The 17,130-nt window shown below is 43.8% G+C and overlaps 1 protein-coding gene across 1 annotated transcript; it reads right to left on the bottom strand.

Moving 5' to 3' along the window:
- Nucleotides 1–9,328: 9,328 nt before the first annotated feature.
- On the bottom strand, nucleotides 9,329–14,706 carry LOC131231097 (translocase of chloroplast 108, chloroplastic). Its single transcript, XM_058227189.1, has one exon. The coding sequence runs from the start codon at nucleotides 14,473–14,475 to the stop codon at nucleotides 9,592–9,594; it is 4,884 nt and encodes a 1,627-aa protein (XP_058083172.1). The 5' UTR covers nucleotides 14,476–14,706; the 3' UTR covers nucleotides 9,329–9,591.
- Nucleotides 14,707–17,130: the final 2,424 nt, after the last annotated feature.

Genomic DNA, 17,130 nt, shown 5'->3' with positions numbered 1-17,130 from the left:
ATTTAATTGTGAGAAAAAAAATAAAGTTGTATCAGTCAGTAGGGCGATCGTGTCTCTTGGGTGAAAGACCCTAAAGCTAGCAAGTAAGGTAATCGTGTCCCTTAGGTGAGAGACACTAAAGCCAATAAATAGGGTAATCATGTCCCTTGGGTGAAAGATCCTAGAACCCGTTGGATCCTTTGGAATCTCCTTTGTGTACAGCCTATGAGTACAATTGTGTGCGTGGACATACGTCGGAGGTACAACTGGAGCAGTAGTCTGACCAGCGAACGTATAAATGAGTCCATCACCATGAGGTACCAGTGCGTGGGCGTTAATGCAATGTGACCATCTACTTGGGTACGATGTTGTAAGAAATGATATAATTGTTATAAGAATTCATACAAAATATCACATGCATCTCATTTTCACAATTCTGTTGCTTAAATTCATTATCTGCATTCTATTTTCCTCCATTGTTATAAAAATTTGATATTATCTGAACATATTAAATTTTGAGTAAGAAATGACCCTATTGGGCTGTTATGCTCACCCTACTATAAAAAAATACACAGGTGCAGAGCTGGAATACTACGAGCAGCAGACGGGCTTCTACTATTAGTTTTATTTTCTAAAAAATTAAATTTAGTTTTAATTCAATTCAGTTTTTTTGTTATCTAGGTTTAGTTTATGTTCAAATTTCGACGTAAAAAGAGAAAACTATCAAGAGAGTTGAATTTAATAAACATTTCAGCTGCATTTTCTTTTAAATGATGTTGAATATTTATTGAATTTGATTGAATTACGTGGACTGTAATAAATATCATTATATTATAACTCATGAACCTTGGGATTCGAGTCCCGAAGACCTTATTCGGATATCTGAATTTCTAGGCGTGACAAAATTACTCTCTCATTTTCAAACAATGTGAAAAGGTAAGAATTACTTATTTACCAGGATTTACTGGTATCATGGAAAATTAAACAAGCCCTTAACACTATCATGGCATGGTATTACTTGTGCATATTGATAGCAACAAGATGATTGATGAGCTTTTATTTTCCTTATTTATTTATATTTTCATAATTTTCCATTTTTATAAGAACATCATTTAAAAAAAAAACTTTCGATTTACAATTCAATATGATTCGACCCATATTACAATTTGCAATACGATTACGATTTTGACAACATTAGTTCCCACCCTTGTATAACAGTTATAAGGGTGGTTATGTAACCATTTTTTAATAACTTGATACCCAGTCCGACAGCTTTCATCCACTGGTGGCGCTCAGAAAGCCAAGACGATTGGTTTATCCTATTTTCATCTTCAGTTCCTTGTTTTCATTGTCCCAAATTCCAATATCGCTATCAACAATGGACAGAAATTCAGAGCAAGAGTTTCAAAAGTAGTGTTAAAAACTACATAATCACATTTCATCTTTGAAGAGAAGAAAAAATGACAAAACCAATGTAGAACAGATATAAAATGAAAACAGTGCTTGATCTTTTGAAGGATTGGGGCACCATGCCAATACCAATCATCTGATCAATTGGGCTTGCAAAATGGACTGGCTGGATAGGTTTCTAATAAAATACTGGATTCAGTACAACCAACTCTGGAATAAGCTTTGACCTACAAATCAAGGTGTGGGGCCCACTAGAATGTTTTAGTACAAACCCCCGATGTTCTCCTGGGAGCCCAAAAATCAGGTTGATCCAAAACGCCTAGTACACCACACCACATTGGGATAGGGACATCCACCATTAAAAACCTTTCAGGTTGTATGTGGGGCCCGTGACATTTTGTATATTCCATCTAATCCATTCAGAAGATGCATCTAACCAATATGAATAGACAATCCAAAAATCTTCCCATTCCCAAGCTTAAGTAGGCCACAACACGTGATTTATATGTTTTAGACATGATTTTACATGGTGTGGCACACCTGAGTTTTGGGATCCAATCAGTATGGGAGGAGACAGTAGCACACATGATGAGCGGATTGGATATCATTAAAACATCATGGTGAGCCCCACGCATTGATTTCTACCTGAAGCTTATACTAGAAATCTTTGTATTGGATCTAGCCTCTTTTAATAAACAAGGACCTAAACTTCAAACCAGACTGTCCAATCGTTGGGCCCCAGTTCAGATTTACATCTCTCTCAAGAGTCAGTTTAATCCTTTGATCCTAAGCCATGCAATCTGTAGCTTTGGACAAAAAGCTCAGTAAATAAAAAATAAAAAAAACCCAGCAGATCAGTATGATTTTGGTACTATGGCCCACTAAAAGTGTACCAGACATGATATGCAGTTTGGATCAAAGCTTTGGACTGTTCCAACTGTTCAAAAAATCTCATGACACAAATTAAATTGTATTAGGATCATACCACATTACCAAAAGTTCAACCCAAAATGCAAGAACTACCATTCCAAGCCTATACAAAAAAGATGGATTCTGTGATAGAGATAGATGAAACGGCAGATCGCCAAAACTACAATTATTAGATAATACTCATCATCCGATCAATTTCGCTCGCAAAATGGACTGTCCGGATAAGTTTGTAATAAATGATGTCCAAAACTAGTCACCAGACTCGAATTGTTGGACGACCCCTGTTTAGATTCATTAATCCTATGATCCTAACCATCCAATCGGTGGCTTCGGAAACCAGCCCCATAAGAAAAAGGACCAGCCAATCTGCATGATTTTGGTGCTGTGGCCCACCAGGTTGTATGCACTTCCACAGAAGGGATTTCCACAACTGCTTTTTCGGTTGACTCGGTGACAACAAGTTGGCTTTGTTAGTGCCTATTTTGCTGAGCAGGGGATGAGACGGGGTTTGCAAAGGTGCGCACCCAAACACAAAATGGAAACTGGGGTGTGGCACAAAACACAATTTAGGCATCAAACGCCCAAACGATCCAGATGAAGGTTTTGAACTGCTTAGGTGTTCTGTTCACTACAACTCATGATGCAAGCTAGTTGTATAGATCATACCACATCACTAAAAGTTTGAAATGGCATGATACAAGAACTATCACTCCAAGCCTATACAAAAATGACAGCTTCTGCAACAGAGGTAAGAAACAGAGAATCGCCAAAATAGATGCTATTTCAGTTCTGTTTGGACAGCAAAGTTCTTGAATTATATATTTTGTGCAAAACCCTAGGGTGGAAAAGGTTATCTGCAAAACCACTTTTTTTAACTATCACGGAGAGGATACATGAACGTTTAGAATATGTGACTCTGAATGCAGTTGTCATTTCCTGCACTGCCCCTAACACCCAGTAGATGGATTCTGCTGAAAGAGAGCCATCTAGGCAATGGCTGAGTATGGCCAGCCATATACATGAATGAAGCCACCCCAGACATGCATCTCAATGTTACCCAAATCACCAAATCTCCAATAGTTACTGTTACAAATGCCACAATCTGGATTTGGGTTGCTTGCGATCCAGATCACTATTTTTACCAATCTGAAGTTATGGGGCTATACTCCATGAATAGATTAATTTGCAATCTCCATCTAGAGAAATGCTTCAGTGCTCCCACAGCACGATGGGTTATAGTGCTCCTAGTTGCATCTGTTCACTTGGACAGTCCAATGGGATGATCTCAACTGTCCATTAAATAAAAAACACATTTCATGGGATAACATACAAAAATCACAAGATTGGATGATCAAATCCATCCTTTAGAATAAACAGCAGTCAATGATGGTACCTAATAAATAGTTCGATCAAAATGTCGATTAGACGTATTTTTATGTAAACAATCTCGACCGTCCAAGTCCATTGATCAAATGGTTAATATTTATCAGATCAGTGTGTTGTTTTGCCTGGGGGCCCATGAAATGTACATTAGACCTACTGAACAGTCTAGATCAATGGATTGGATTGTCCAAGCGTCCCAATGCAACTACATGCATTGTAACTTATATTGCTTTGAGAGGACTGGAGCATTTCTCCTCATTCTATATTCAGAACATGTAGATTTATACTCCAATGTATGCAATGCTGGTAATATTTATCATTCCACATATATATATATATATATATATATGAAGAAGAGGAACCAAGTTAAGGAAATTTGTAGAAAGGCGAAGCCGCAGGTGATTGTGCTGCAGGAAACGAAGTTGCAGTCCCTAGAGCCTACTATCATGAAATCTTTGTGGGGATGCAAGCAGATAGATTGGGTTGCGTGGGATGCAGTTGGGATGCCAGGGGGTTTAGTAGTTACTTGGTCCACTCATAACTGGGTCAAAGTAGATAGCTGGGTGGGATCCTTTACTGTTTCTATTCAGCACAAGGATGCGGCTTCAAGATTCTTGGGGGTTTTTACTTTGGTGTATGGCCCTTGCAATGCCACTCAAAGATCTATTCCATGGAGCGGATTAGATTCAGTTCGTGCAAAACGGCCTCATCTGTGGTGCATTGGAGGGGACTTCAATGTTACAAGATTTACTTACGAGAGGTTGAACAACAAGAAGATATCGTCGAGTATGCAGGCCTTCTCAAACTGGATTCAGAGTAACGATTTGGTGAACCTGCTCTTGGAGGGCGCTTGTTTCACCTGGTCAAATGCCAGGGCAAACCCAGCTATGTAGCATATTGATAGATTCCTGGTTTCGGTTGAATGGACTGATTCATTTCCTTTTGCAAAGCAAATGGCTCTCCCGAGATTGACTTCAGATCATAGGCCTATATTGCTGCAAGCAGATGAAGTCAAGTGCGGTCCCAGACCCTTTTGGTTCAAGCTCTCTTGGCAGGAAATAGAAAGCTTTTATCAACAGGTCAGAAACTGGTCGGCTTCCTTCAAGGTAGAGGGTTTCGCAGGCTTTGTTTTACATAAAAAACTCAAGATGCTAAAGGCTAAGCTGAATGCATGGAAGAAAGAGGTGCTGCGTGACAGAGAGGAGGAAACGAATTCCATTTTGGCAGGGATGCAGAATCTGGACCTGAAAGAGGAAAGCGGAATTATGTTGGAAGAAGAGAGGAAGCGAAGAGCAGAGCTGGCCATTCACTATGAGAAGAGGATCAAGGAGGAAGAGATCAAGTGGAGGCAAAGATCTCGAACGCTATGGTTAAAGGAAGGAGACAAGAACACTGAGTTCTTTCATAGCATGGCTAGTGCCCGAGCTAGAAACAATCGGATTGGCAGCTTGTTAATTGATGGTGTTCGGGTGGTGGACAAGAATCGAATCTGTAAAGCAATTGTTGATTTCTATAAGCAGATATTGACGGGGGAGAGATGGGATCGTCCACGCCTTGAGCATTTAGTTGTACCTTCAATCTTGGGGTCACAAGTGGCTGAGCTCAAGAAACCTCCTTCCAAGGAGGAAGTGAAAGCGGTTATCAACTCTCTTGGGAGGGACAAGGCCCCGGGCCCCGACGGATTTCCTCTTGCCTTCTGTCAAGTTTTTTGGGAAGTGATCAAAAGCGATGTCCTGGCCTTTGTGTTGGAATTCTTAAGAAGGGGGACTTTGTCTAAGGAGATGGGGACCTCGTTCTTTGCGCTTATTCCCAAAATTGAAGGGGCTGAAAATCTGAAAGAATTTAGGCCTATTAGCCTCTTGGGAAGCCCTTATAAAATCCTAGCAAAGATCCTTGCGACTAGAATTCGACAAGTTCCTCCATGCATAATCTCGGGCAATCAAAGTGCGTTTGTTGCTGGTCGCCAAATACTTGATTGTGCTCTACTTGTGCACGAATGCATAGATTTCAAAATATAAAGAAGGAAAACCGGGAGTCGCCTGCAAGTTGGACATTGAGAAGACGCACGACCGCGTAGATTGGGGCTTTTTGGACTTTATATCGGCAAATTTGGCTTTGGGCAACTGAGGAGGTGGATGGCTGAATGCGTAAGCTCTGCTTCCTTTTTTGGTTTTCGTGAACGGGTCCCCAAAGGGCTTCTTTAAGGCTACTAGGGGTTTTGATGCAAAACAATTAACCAATTGCTCTAAAAGCTCAAACTGTTAGAGTATGACGAATTAATCCATTTATCTCATAGCCCAGGCCCCACGTCTCATAGGTTAGACCTCGGCCGAACCCCCCTCCGTAGGCCCCAGATCAAATGGGTACCGCCTCACACGGGCCGCTCACCCCAAGTGTGTCCTCGCATCCCACAGGCTACCCCACTCGAGCCCGGTGTGAAATGCGCATTAATCACCCTCGGTAAGGAGTCTTAAACATGGGACCTCCCCCGTGGGCCAAGCCCACCCCGAGTGTGCCCTTACATCCCACAGGCGACCCCACTCGAGCCCGGTGTGAAAATGCCCCTACATTAGGTTTGCGTCAGGGGTATCCCCTATCTCCTTTTCTTTTCTTGGTGGTAGCTGAAGCCCTTGGCTTTATGCTCTAGAAAGGTCAAGAATCAGGTCTTATCCAAGGTTTTAAGGTAGCAAGGCAAGGCTCCTCCATCACTCACCTTCAATTTGTAGACGACACTATTCTCTTTTGCAAGGTGGATGAGGTTAAGGTAGATAACCTGCAAAAAATTATTGCTTGCTATGAGCTTGTGTCAGGGAGGAAGGTGAATGACTTGAAATGCGAGTTGCTTGGAATGCACATGTCTAGGGAAGAAGTTTCGAGATATGCAGAGATCTTTGGGTGTGGTGCAGGAAGTTTCCTGTCAACGTATCTTGGGCTTACTTTTGTTAGGAATCCAAAAGGTCAGGAATCATGTCTTATCCAAGGTTTTAAGGTAGCAAGGCAAGGCTCCTCCATCACTCACCTTCAATTTGTAGACGACACTATTCTCTTTTGCGAGGCGGATGAGGTTAGGGTAGATAACTTGCAAAAAATTATTGCTTGCTATGAGCTTGTGTTAGGGAGGAAGGTGAATGACTTGAAGTGCAAGTTGCTTGGAATGCACATGTCTAGGGAAGAAGTTTCAAGATATGCAGAGATCTTTGGGTGTGGTGCAGGAAGTTTCCTGTCAACGTATCTTGGGCTTACATGTGTGCATAGGCAAACTGGCAAAGCACTTGTGGAACCCAGTGGTGGAAAGAATTGAAAGAAAACTGTCGGCTTGGAAAAGTAGAAACCTGTCCCTAGGGGGCGTTTGACCTTGATCGATGCGGTGTTCTCAAACATGCCAATTTACTTCATGTCACTGTTCAAATGCCCGAAGTCGGTTTTGGACAAATTAGAGAAGCTTAGATGTAACTTCTTATGGCAAGGTAAGGATGAGCTGAAGAAGTTTCATCTTCTTTCTTGGGGAGATGTTTGCAGGCCGAAATCAGAAGGGGGAGCAGGTTTAAAGGTCCTGGACATCATGAACGATGCCTTATTGGGGAAGTGGTGTGGTGATTTGCTTTGGGTGATCATAGTTTGTGGAAAGAAGTTTTCTCGAGTAAATATTGTACCAGTCAGGGGGATGGTGGACTAAAGATTCTTCCAGATATAGAGCTTCCAGCCTCTGGAAGGCGGTGGTTGCGTTAGGCCCAAAGTTTAAGGAAGATATCTCATATGCAGTGGGTGATGGCTCTCGAATTCGGTTCTGGGAAGACTTACGGCTGGGGGATTGCCTGCTTAAAAATGCCTTACCGAAGCTAGCTGCTTTGGCTACTAACAAACATATTACCATTGCAGATTGCTGCTCCAGGTCTGCCAATGGAGTGGTGTGGACTCCCCCATGTCGACAGGGCTTGAACGACGTCGAAGCAGAGATGTTCTCCAGTCTTTTGGATAGGCTGAATTCTGTGGTCATAGACGATTCTGCTGGTGACTCGTTGATTTGGAGAGGACACAAATTGGGATGTTTCTTGGTCCGGTCTTTCTACAGAATTTTATCTTTGCCGGCTTCCCCCAACCCGCATAACCAACAAATTTGGAAGTACAGAGCTCCCCCTAAAGTGGCCACTTTTGTTTGGTTGGTAGGAAGGAATAGGATCCTCACCATTGATAACCTCCGTAAGAGAGGCATGACGATCCCCAACATTTGTCTCGTGTACGAGAGAAGCAGAGTCAGTGGATCATCTTTTTATCCACTGCCCCCTTGCTAGGAAGATTTGGGAGTCTTTCCTGCTGACCCTTAATGTGTCTTGAGTTCTGCCGGATTCAACGACCTCCTTTTTGGCCTCTTTGGACGGGGGAGGCATCGGTAGGGAGGGTAAGGCGGTTTGGCATATGGCTGCCATGGCAACTTTGTGGGCTATTTGGGGGGAGAGAAACCGAAGGTGCTCTGAAAACAAGGCGGAGACGGCAGAACGTGCATTTCAGAACACTTTGATATGGATTAAGGACTGGGTCTCAGGTTTAAAGGACTTGGATCCTTTTGTCATTGTTGCCCTTTTGGGCCTTTGATTTCTTCTGTGTTCTTTTCGTCGTATTCTTTTCCACTCTTCGGCAGCTTTGAATAATTTTAATTTGTCAACTTTATATATATATATATATATATATATATATATATATATATATATATATATATCACAAAATCAATATGTATATAAAACTACAGTAGACATACAGTGTGTATATTTGAGTGATCCATATGATAGTGCCCTTAGCATGCAACAGATTGGAGGAAGTAGAATACAATGCACCCTTTCCTGTACTACATACCGAAGTGGCCCATGATCCAGGTAACCTTGGTGCATCTTGGGATATGACTGGTCTACAATAGCCCAGCGAAAATTGGATGGTTTGGGCTGTGGTGCATGTATGCAGAATGCATACTTTTTTTGTGCATGCAGATGAATTATCATATTCCACCAGCGTATTAAAACACTATTCCCCACCGAAAAGGTATACAGAACTATGTAATCATGTGAAAGAATCATCAAGTAGATCCAACTAGCAGCACTAAAATGAGAACATTTTAGGCGGATGAGAACAGGTAAGCCAAAAGATCAAGAGAAACAAACAGTGCTCCTCGTTGCATGGGATTGTCCAACCAATCGATCTGGGCTGTCACTAGATATAGCCAGTACTTAATGGGCCACCATACAAAATCACACTGATCAGGAAAACAAATAAACTAACTTGCTTCCTTTGCACATTTGGACTTTTATTTCATAGCCATTCTTTTTGCAAGCCACGGAGGGCCTGGAGGGGATGGTTATGATCATCTGATCAAGGCGATTCTTTAGAACCATAAGCAATCCATCATGAACCGCACCAAACGGATGGTTAAATTTACTGACTATGCCTATTCACTATAAACAATCCCGACCACCCATTTTACAGGCTAATGATCGGATGGTTAGAATCGTCCAATCAGCATGACTTTTGCCTGGTGGCCCCTACAGTCCAGATCAACTCACTGGACTATCCATCACTCCATGTGTGACTAGGAGCACTGTGAGCATTGGATCCTTTCTCCAAAATAAAAACCAAATAAACAGATGAATCAAAATCCATTAAACATCAAATACCCTCTTAGTTCCAACTTCCAACTCATTTCCACTACAATTTTCTTCGGCCTAAAACCACGAAAAAAGAGATAATTGCAGAAGTTCTCAACAAACATGAAGAAAGCATTATTCAAGATTATCATAGAAGATATTACGACTAAAACATGCTTAATGAGAAACTAATCTAATTCTCGATCCCATCATGATATTGATTAACAACCTCAACGAAAAACGAAATAAACAAAATCTAGTGCACGATATAAGACTCACCAGGCCAGAAGGTCCTGATGACAGCAGCGGCGATCGGAATGATACCCATGAGCGCAATCTGAAGCTGCTCTGAGCTGCTCGTCCGAACTGTGATCTGCCCACTCAGCTTGTTGTTCAATCCAACACGGACTGCCATCTTGGAGTTCCTCCCGATCGAGAACTGAGACTGCAGGTTGGCACCCAATGCCAAGTCGCCCCGCCACCTCATCAGAGACAGGCCCAAGGTGGATTGATCTTGACCGATCGGAAAATCCTTATCCCTCAGGCGTGCTTCCAAGTTGGCCCCATACGCGACGTCCCCCTGTGCGCGGACCGCACCGGTGCTGGCGACCAGGTTCACACGCTTCCCAATCGAAATCTGGTCCTCGATCTTGAGCCCGGTGGCCACATTTTCTCCCAAGAAAGTAATGGACGCCCCTGCAGTGGTCTTGTTCTTCTTGAAGTTTCGGAATTTCGTTTCACCCCTGAGAATGTAAGCTAGCTGCTTCCCAACGCTTTGAATGTCGAATCCTGCCATAGTCGAGCCATTCTCCCCATGCTTGGCAGAAACTGATGAATCCAGATGAATGTTGAACTCCTTCTTGTCCTTGGTGATTTGGACTGATACAGCTGCCGGGAACTGGCCGATTATGGCAAGGCTCTCTTCGAGGCTGACCCCATCATACCCACAATCATGGTCCCACCCATGAGTGTCTAGAACAGGCCGTGCCAGAAGCTGCGAGGTCGGCTCCAAGAACCGGTACCGGTAAGCAGGGTTATCCCCATCAAACGAAGGTGGCAATGCCATGTCAGGTAATGGAACTGGTACAGCTGCAGGACTTCCATTTTCCTGATCATAATCTTCGCCCATGTCTCCATATCCAAAATCATCTCGACCGTCCTTCCCTCTCTTCTTGCTCTCCCTCAATCTCTGAAGCTCCTCCTTCCACTGCTTCTTCTGAAGAAGCTTCACCCGGTAATCATACTCATCGAAATATGCCTTCTTCTGCTCCTTGCTAAGCTTAGCAATCTGAGCTTTCTTCAGAGGCTTAAATGGTGGAAGCTGATCATACTCGTCTTCTTCCTCTTCTCGGTCTGAATCGGACAAGTCATCCAAGTCAATATCTGAGTCCACACTCTCGCCGCCCATATCGTTGGAGAGCTTCGGGTGGGCCCGGGATTGCAGAAGCGAGGACAGCAAGAAGGGCAGAGGCGGAGAACGGATACGGAACCCAAAGAGCTTTCCAGCAGATTGGTCTTGAAGTTTCAGCAGGGAGTTCGCTTCAGATAGGATTTTCGAAGAGTAGCACAAAAGCAGCAGCTGGGGCCGCCAGTTTTGGCCATTGGGAAGGACTCTTTCACCTTCTCGGTTCCTTCTGCAAGATGGGTGGTTCTCGGCGAGCGCCACAGGATTCATGAGACGCATGTCCCCAGCCGCCTGCCGGATAGAGTGCTGAACAATGTGGGACCGCTGAGCGACAAACACCTCATAGCTAAGCGGTGACCCGTTTGGTCCATCAGGCGGTGCTGAAGCAGCATGGGTCAGAGCAACAATGGCATTGAGCCAGATGGATGGACCCAAAACACTACTAATCGATCTTAACAATGGCAGATCATTGAAATCTCTCGTCTGGGTATCAAGCCGATCAATGTATAGAACAATATCAGGCGGGCATTTCTTCATGAATTTCTTTATAGATGACAAGATCTTCCTATTCGAATTTTGGTCCATCACTGAAGCTCTAAGGCCTGGGGTATCAATGATACGGATCTTAACCCCATCGACTGTACCAATGATCTCTTTCACACCAGAAGTGGCAGGTTCGAACGCACTGATGGGAGTCTTTACTTCACCAAAAATGGAATTCACAGTTGCACTCTTCCCCACTCCAATCTTCCCAAGGATTAGAATGTTGCAAGAGAAGTTGAGATCGTCTTTCCCGGCCGTTTCCAGCTGCATTGCCGTCTTCCTAGCACTTTCAAGGCTGAAACGATTGGTCTGCCGCCCCCGTTTGAGCCCCTCAGCAAAGTCTAGGCGGTACAAGACTTGCTCAGCGACTGTATCTTCCGGAGCATGGCCCAGCCTCTGAACAAGGCGGAGGAATTTCACCCGTATCTGCTGTATCTTCTCATGCAGCTTCTTCTCCTCCTCGTCCATGTTATTTTCAGGTTCTCCAACGACCGCAAGGTTTGAAGGAGTAAAGACGTTCGGCCGGTTGGCGCGAGGAGCAGAAGGTTTGAGAGATGGAACTGACGATCCCAAGCCGGCAGGACGCTCAACTGAGAAGAACCGAGATGCACCTGGGGCAGTGATGGTGATGTTGTCATCGGGAGCTGCACTACTCGCTGCTTTCAAAAGGGCAGCCAAGGCGGCAGAGTCAAATAACTCCTTCCCATCTCCCTCCTCGTCGGTTTCTACTTCTTCATCTGAGTCTGAAACAATCTGTCCATCGATCCTCTGTGAATGATCGCGAGAACTGTCCAAACCCAACTGAGAACTAGAAGAACCTTGCTCTATTTCTCTTATGATCCTTTCAACGGTTTCAGAGGCTCCCTTGTCAACTTCTTCTCCATCTCCTTCTACTCGTGAGTGTTCATTCTCCCATTTCAGTTCCGGGTCAGCTGAAACAGAAACTGAAGAGAGATTTTCTACTGGAACCTCACGTTCTGGGATGTGGGTACTGCTTGGAATCCCATCTTCAGATTCTTCATTTCGAGCATTTGCACTCTGATTGACAATTGGGATCCCACTGGAGCTTTCCAAAATCTCCTTATCCGTCTCCGGATCTTCTGAATCCGCAACAAGAGGCTGTGCCTCCTTATCTAAATTCGATTCTATAGGTTTGTTATCAATAAAATTAGCAGTTTGCATTTCATACCTGCCATGTTCATCGTCTCCGGTTTCAGGCTCTGGCTCATTTGGTTTCACTCCTGAATCGATCAAGGCAAGCTCTGACTTTGAATCCGCCGCTTCTTCATTGACAGAGCTCACTTGATTGGACCCACCATCTGTCTCATTGGATTTTGCTACCAAATCTGTTGAAGTAAGCCCGGGTTCTTCGAGTCCCACCTTCTTGTGAGAATTGGATTGAGGAGTGGTTTCGACAACAGCAGTAGTAATAGATTCAAGGTTTTTATCAGAACCACCATCACCAACAGCCGCATTTTCCTCAGCAACAATGGTCTTAGCTCCAACAGCATTCAAATTCACCAATTCTTCTTCAATGACATGGCCCACCTGATTGGACCCACTGCCCGTCTCATTGGATTTTGCCACTGAATCAGTAGAAGCTGGTTCCGATTCTTCCAATCCCGCTTTCTCATGAAAATCGGATTGAGGGGTAGTTTCAACAACAGCAGTAGTAACAGATTTGTGATTTTCATCAGAACCACCATCATCAACAGCCTCAATGTTCTTGGCAAGACCAGTCTCTGCTCCAAAAGAATTTGAATTCACCAATTCTTCTTCAATGATGTGGCCCGTCTGATCAGACTCACTGCCTGTCTTATCAGATTTCACTACCAAACCAGTAGAAGCTGGCTTCAATTCTTCAAATCCCGGAGATTGGGAAGTGGCTTCAACAGTAACAGTAGCAGAACCAACCTGTTTCTCAGGAGCAGCGATTCCAACAGCCTCAGTTTCTACTTCAACACCAGTATCTGCATTGACAGACTTCAAATTCTCCAACTCTTCAACAACAGCACTTGCATGATCAGACCCATCACCCGCTTCATCAGGTTTCTCTGACTCTTTGATTCCCAGCCTCTCAGGAGAATCAGATTCTGGCATTCCGGCAGCAGCAGCAGCAGTAGATTCAGAGCTTTTGTCAGAACCACCATCACCAACAACAGCCTCATCTTGAACGCCAATATCCGCTTCGACAGGCTTCAAATTCTCTGGTTCTTCAGCAATAGCACTCACTTGATCAGACCCACCACAAGTTTCATCAGAATTCTCCAATTTTTCAACTCCCAGCTTTTCGCTCGAATTCGATTCCGGCATTTTGGTGGCGGCAGCAGATTCAAAGCTTTTGTCAGGACTACCATTATCCACAACTGCCTCATCTGTTTTCTCAACACCAGAGTCCAGTTCAACAGACTCTGTATCCGCCGGTTCTTTAACAGCAGCAACAGCTTCATCGGAGCCACTCCCAGGAATCGAATTTTTTCCAACCACAGACTCCACCATTGGCGTTTCCATTGCCACCGAGTCAGACTGTTTGGTTCCAGCAGCAGAGTCCCCTCCTTTTGCAGAATTCTCCTTCTCAGTCGATTCAACCTTCTCCCTTTCAACCACAGGGCTCTCTTCCACCAATGGATTCTCAGCCAAGATGACAGGAGATCCATTCCCAACCGACTCTCCCACCTCCATTGGAACCTGACTCTCCGAATTCCCTTCCAAGGAATCCCCCCTTTCTTCCTTCTCTCCGCCACCCAAAACCGAATCCCCCCGGCTGCTCTCAGCCATAGAAACCCGGACCACACCCAATACCCCATCATCACCATCAACATCCCCCAAAAACCCATCATCGTCAAAGGGCTTGTCGTCGCCGTCATCGCCGCCTGATACACGGGCAATCGGCATCTCTGTCTTCTCTGGCAGAAAACCCACCTCAGAATCAACCGCCGGAACAGTTCCGTCCGCCTCGGAACCGGCTAATTCCAAGATTTCCTCGTCTGGGTCTCCCACAAAAGGCCTCTCTGACGCTGTCTCGAACTCCTCCTCGCCGCCGCTGTGAAAGGTCTCCGATTCAGAGCTGCTGCTGCTTTCAGAAGAGCTCGTGCTCTTCTTCTCTACGTGAACTCCTCCCTCATCATCAGATGAATTCAATGAAGGAGGAGCTCTTATAAGAAGAGAAGAGGCAGATGGATTTGACGCCATGGATTGTAGCTTTTGTTTTATAATGAAAAAGCAAGGAAAAGGTATCTAATCGATTACAAAACCGAGGAGAAAAGGAGAGCGGATAGAAAAGATGGTGGGGTTTTAGGTAGGGTTTGCTCCCTCTCTTGTTTTTATTTTTCTCTCTCTTCGCTCGCTTCTTGATTTTTTTTCTTTTTCCTTTTTTTCTTTCCTCCCTCTTTTTTCTATCTTTGAGGGGAGTGTTTGGATTGAATTAGGATTGGGTTTTTGATAGGGTGGAGTGTGGTAGCCACACAAATTTATTTTACCGATGGGAAGATGGGCTCTCGGTTTGATATTGGTGGGGGCCACAGTTCTTTGATCCAAGACCGTTGATGTAATGAACCTCGCAGGGGTGGGCCCGGGATGTGGACTTTCCTGTGACACAGAGCTATGTGGGGCCCACCTTGATGTCTTTGTTACATCCACGCCGTACATCTATTTTGCCACCTCATTTCAGGACTTGATCAAAAAAATCATGTGGATCATGGGCCACACCTAGAGTACTGGGAGTCTATAGAGCATGTCCGCGCGATCTTATGAATAGGTTGGATGACAAATAAACATTATTGCAGGGCCTAGAAAGGTTTTAGCGGTGGAAATCATTATCCCCACTGTTTCCTAGTGTGATCCACTTGATCTTTGGATATGCTTCAATTTTGGCTCAACCCCTTAAATTATGTGGGAAAAGAGATGGACAATGTGAATAGACTACATATATTCAATGTGGGCTCAAATAAGTTTACTTAGTACAATAAGAGCATATTGAGTAACATGGTTAGCACGGTTGACTCGACTTGAAAAAGCTTGAATCAACTCGGTTCGAAGTTGAGTTCAAGCCGAGTTGAGCTGATTTTTTAAGCTCGAAAATGAGTTCGAGCAGGCCCTAGCTCAACTCAGCTCGGATCGAATCCAGCTCAAATCTATCTTGAATCGAACTTGGATCGAACTAGTCCGGTGACCTGATTACATTGTCATTGATGTTGCTCACTAACTGTTTGATAAAATGACTCAACAAAATGTGGCCAGTGGCAAGGAAGGTTTGGCTGGTGGCAAGGAAGGTTTGGCTAGTGGGAAGTAAGGTGTATACATGAAACAAATACCCTTTTTCTCTTCTATTTTTTTTTAAAATGTTATTTAAAAGGTGTTTGAAAAAATATTTAAAAAACCATTACCTTTGCTTATAAAACAGTGGAATTTTGAAGGATTTTGAAGTTGCAGTTAAGGTGTTTGTGAAAATGCCTTAATTGCGAACTCAGCTTGTGTAGGCCCGAGCTGCTGACCGAACCAAGTTGGCCAGTCAAGGTCAAGGATTGAGCCGAGCTGAGGTCAGCCACCGTTCGAGCCGAGCCGAGTTGGGTTCGACTCCATGTACACCCCTCTCAGTAGCTCTTTACACAATCTTATTTGCAATATCGCTGCTTGATGACGCAAACAGAGAATCCGTATTCCTCATTTCGGGGTCAGTGCTATTTTTTTCCTTCGTCACGGTAGGAAGCATGAGTCGGATGGTATATAAAAATCGAAATTGGATTGGGCCCATTGTGAATGTATGTCGTTTATCCACACTGTCCATCCTTTTTTCTTGCTAATTTTAAGTGTTGATCCCAAAATTGAAGTAAATACAAATATCAAGTGGACCATGCCATAGGAAACAGTGTGGAACAATGATTTCCACAGTTGAAACCTTCCTACGGCCCACATAAATGTTTATTTGTCATACAACCTGTTCATAAAATCACAAAAACACGGATGAAAAGAAACCACGAACATCAGCTTGATCCAAAACTTTTGTAACCTTCAAAAAATTTTCATTGGCAGAGGTTCAATCACACTATTTCCTTTGGTGTGATCTACTTGGGATTTGTTAATATGAATGTATGGAGTGAATAAAATAAACAAATAACAGTGTACCCTACAGAGTTTACTCAGTACACTAATGGTACTGAGTTACTGAGTACGCAATCCGCTTCCACAAAAATCAGGGTATCCTTGAGGCGGTGCCTAATATCTATATACGTCTCCCCTTCTCTCGTCTCATGGGAAGCCGATTGGCTCGTGTACACCAGCCATGTAGCCGGTGTATTGACATTAAAAAGTTCTGTGGGTCCCATCATGAGGTATGTGTTATATCCAAACCGTCCATACATTTTGCAAGCTCATCTTAAGGCTTGATCCTAAAAATAAGATAGATGTAAAGATTAACTGGACCACACTGCAAAAAGTAATGGGGGATTGAACGTCTACCATTGAAACCCTTTTGGGATCACAGAAGTCTCAGATCAATATGAAATTTGTTTTTCCTCTTCATCCATATATTTTTGACCTTATTAAGAGATTGGATGTAAAATAAACGTTATGGTGGCCCCTACCAATTTTTTAACAGTGACAATCGTTATCCTGGCTGCTATTTTTGGTGCGGTGGATTTTAGCTTCGAACATGATTCATTTTTTTTCTGATGATCTAAAATAATCTCAAAAAATGGATGAACGGTTTGGATATAATAAATACATCATTGTGGGCCCATGTAACTTTGATCTCCTTTGAACCGTCCGTACAACTCGGAGCTGGTGGAGCGTCGGCGCTCGTCTTCACACGACACGTATCCACACCAGCCAATCCGCTTCCCGGCTCAT

This window comes from Magnolia sinica, chromosome 17, assembly GCF_029962835.1.
Source record: "Magnolia sinica isolate HGM2019 chromosome 17, MsV1, whole genome shotgun sequence".
Lineage (NCBI taxonomy): Eukaryota > Viridiplantae > Streptophyta > Magnoliopsida > Magnoliales > Magnoliaceae > Magnolia > Magnolia sinica.
Note: the sequence above shows the minus strand (reverse complement) of the source record. Positions and strands in the feature narration are given on the sequence as shown.

What these genes read in the sequence shown, in the direction of transcription:
- LOC131231097 (XM_058227189.1), bottom strand. Translation starts at nt 14,475, where the DNA reads ATGGCGTCAAATCCATCTGCCTCTTCTCTTCTTATAAGAGCTCCTCCT.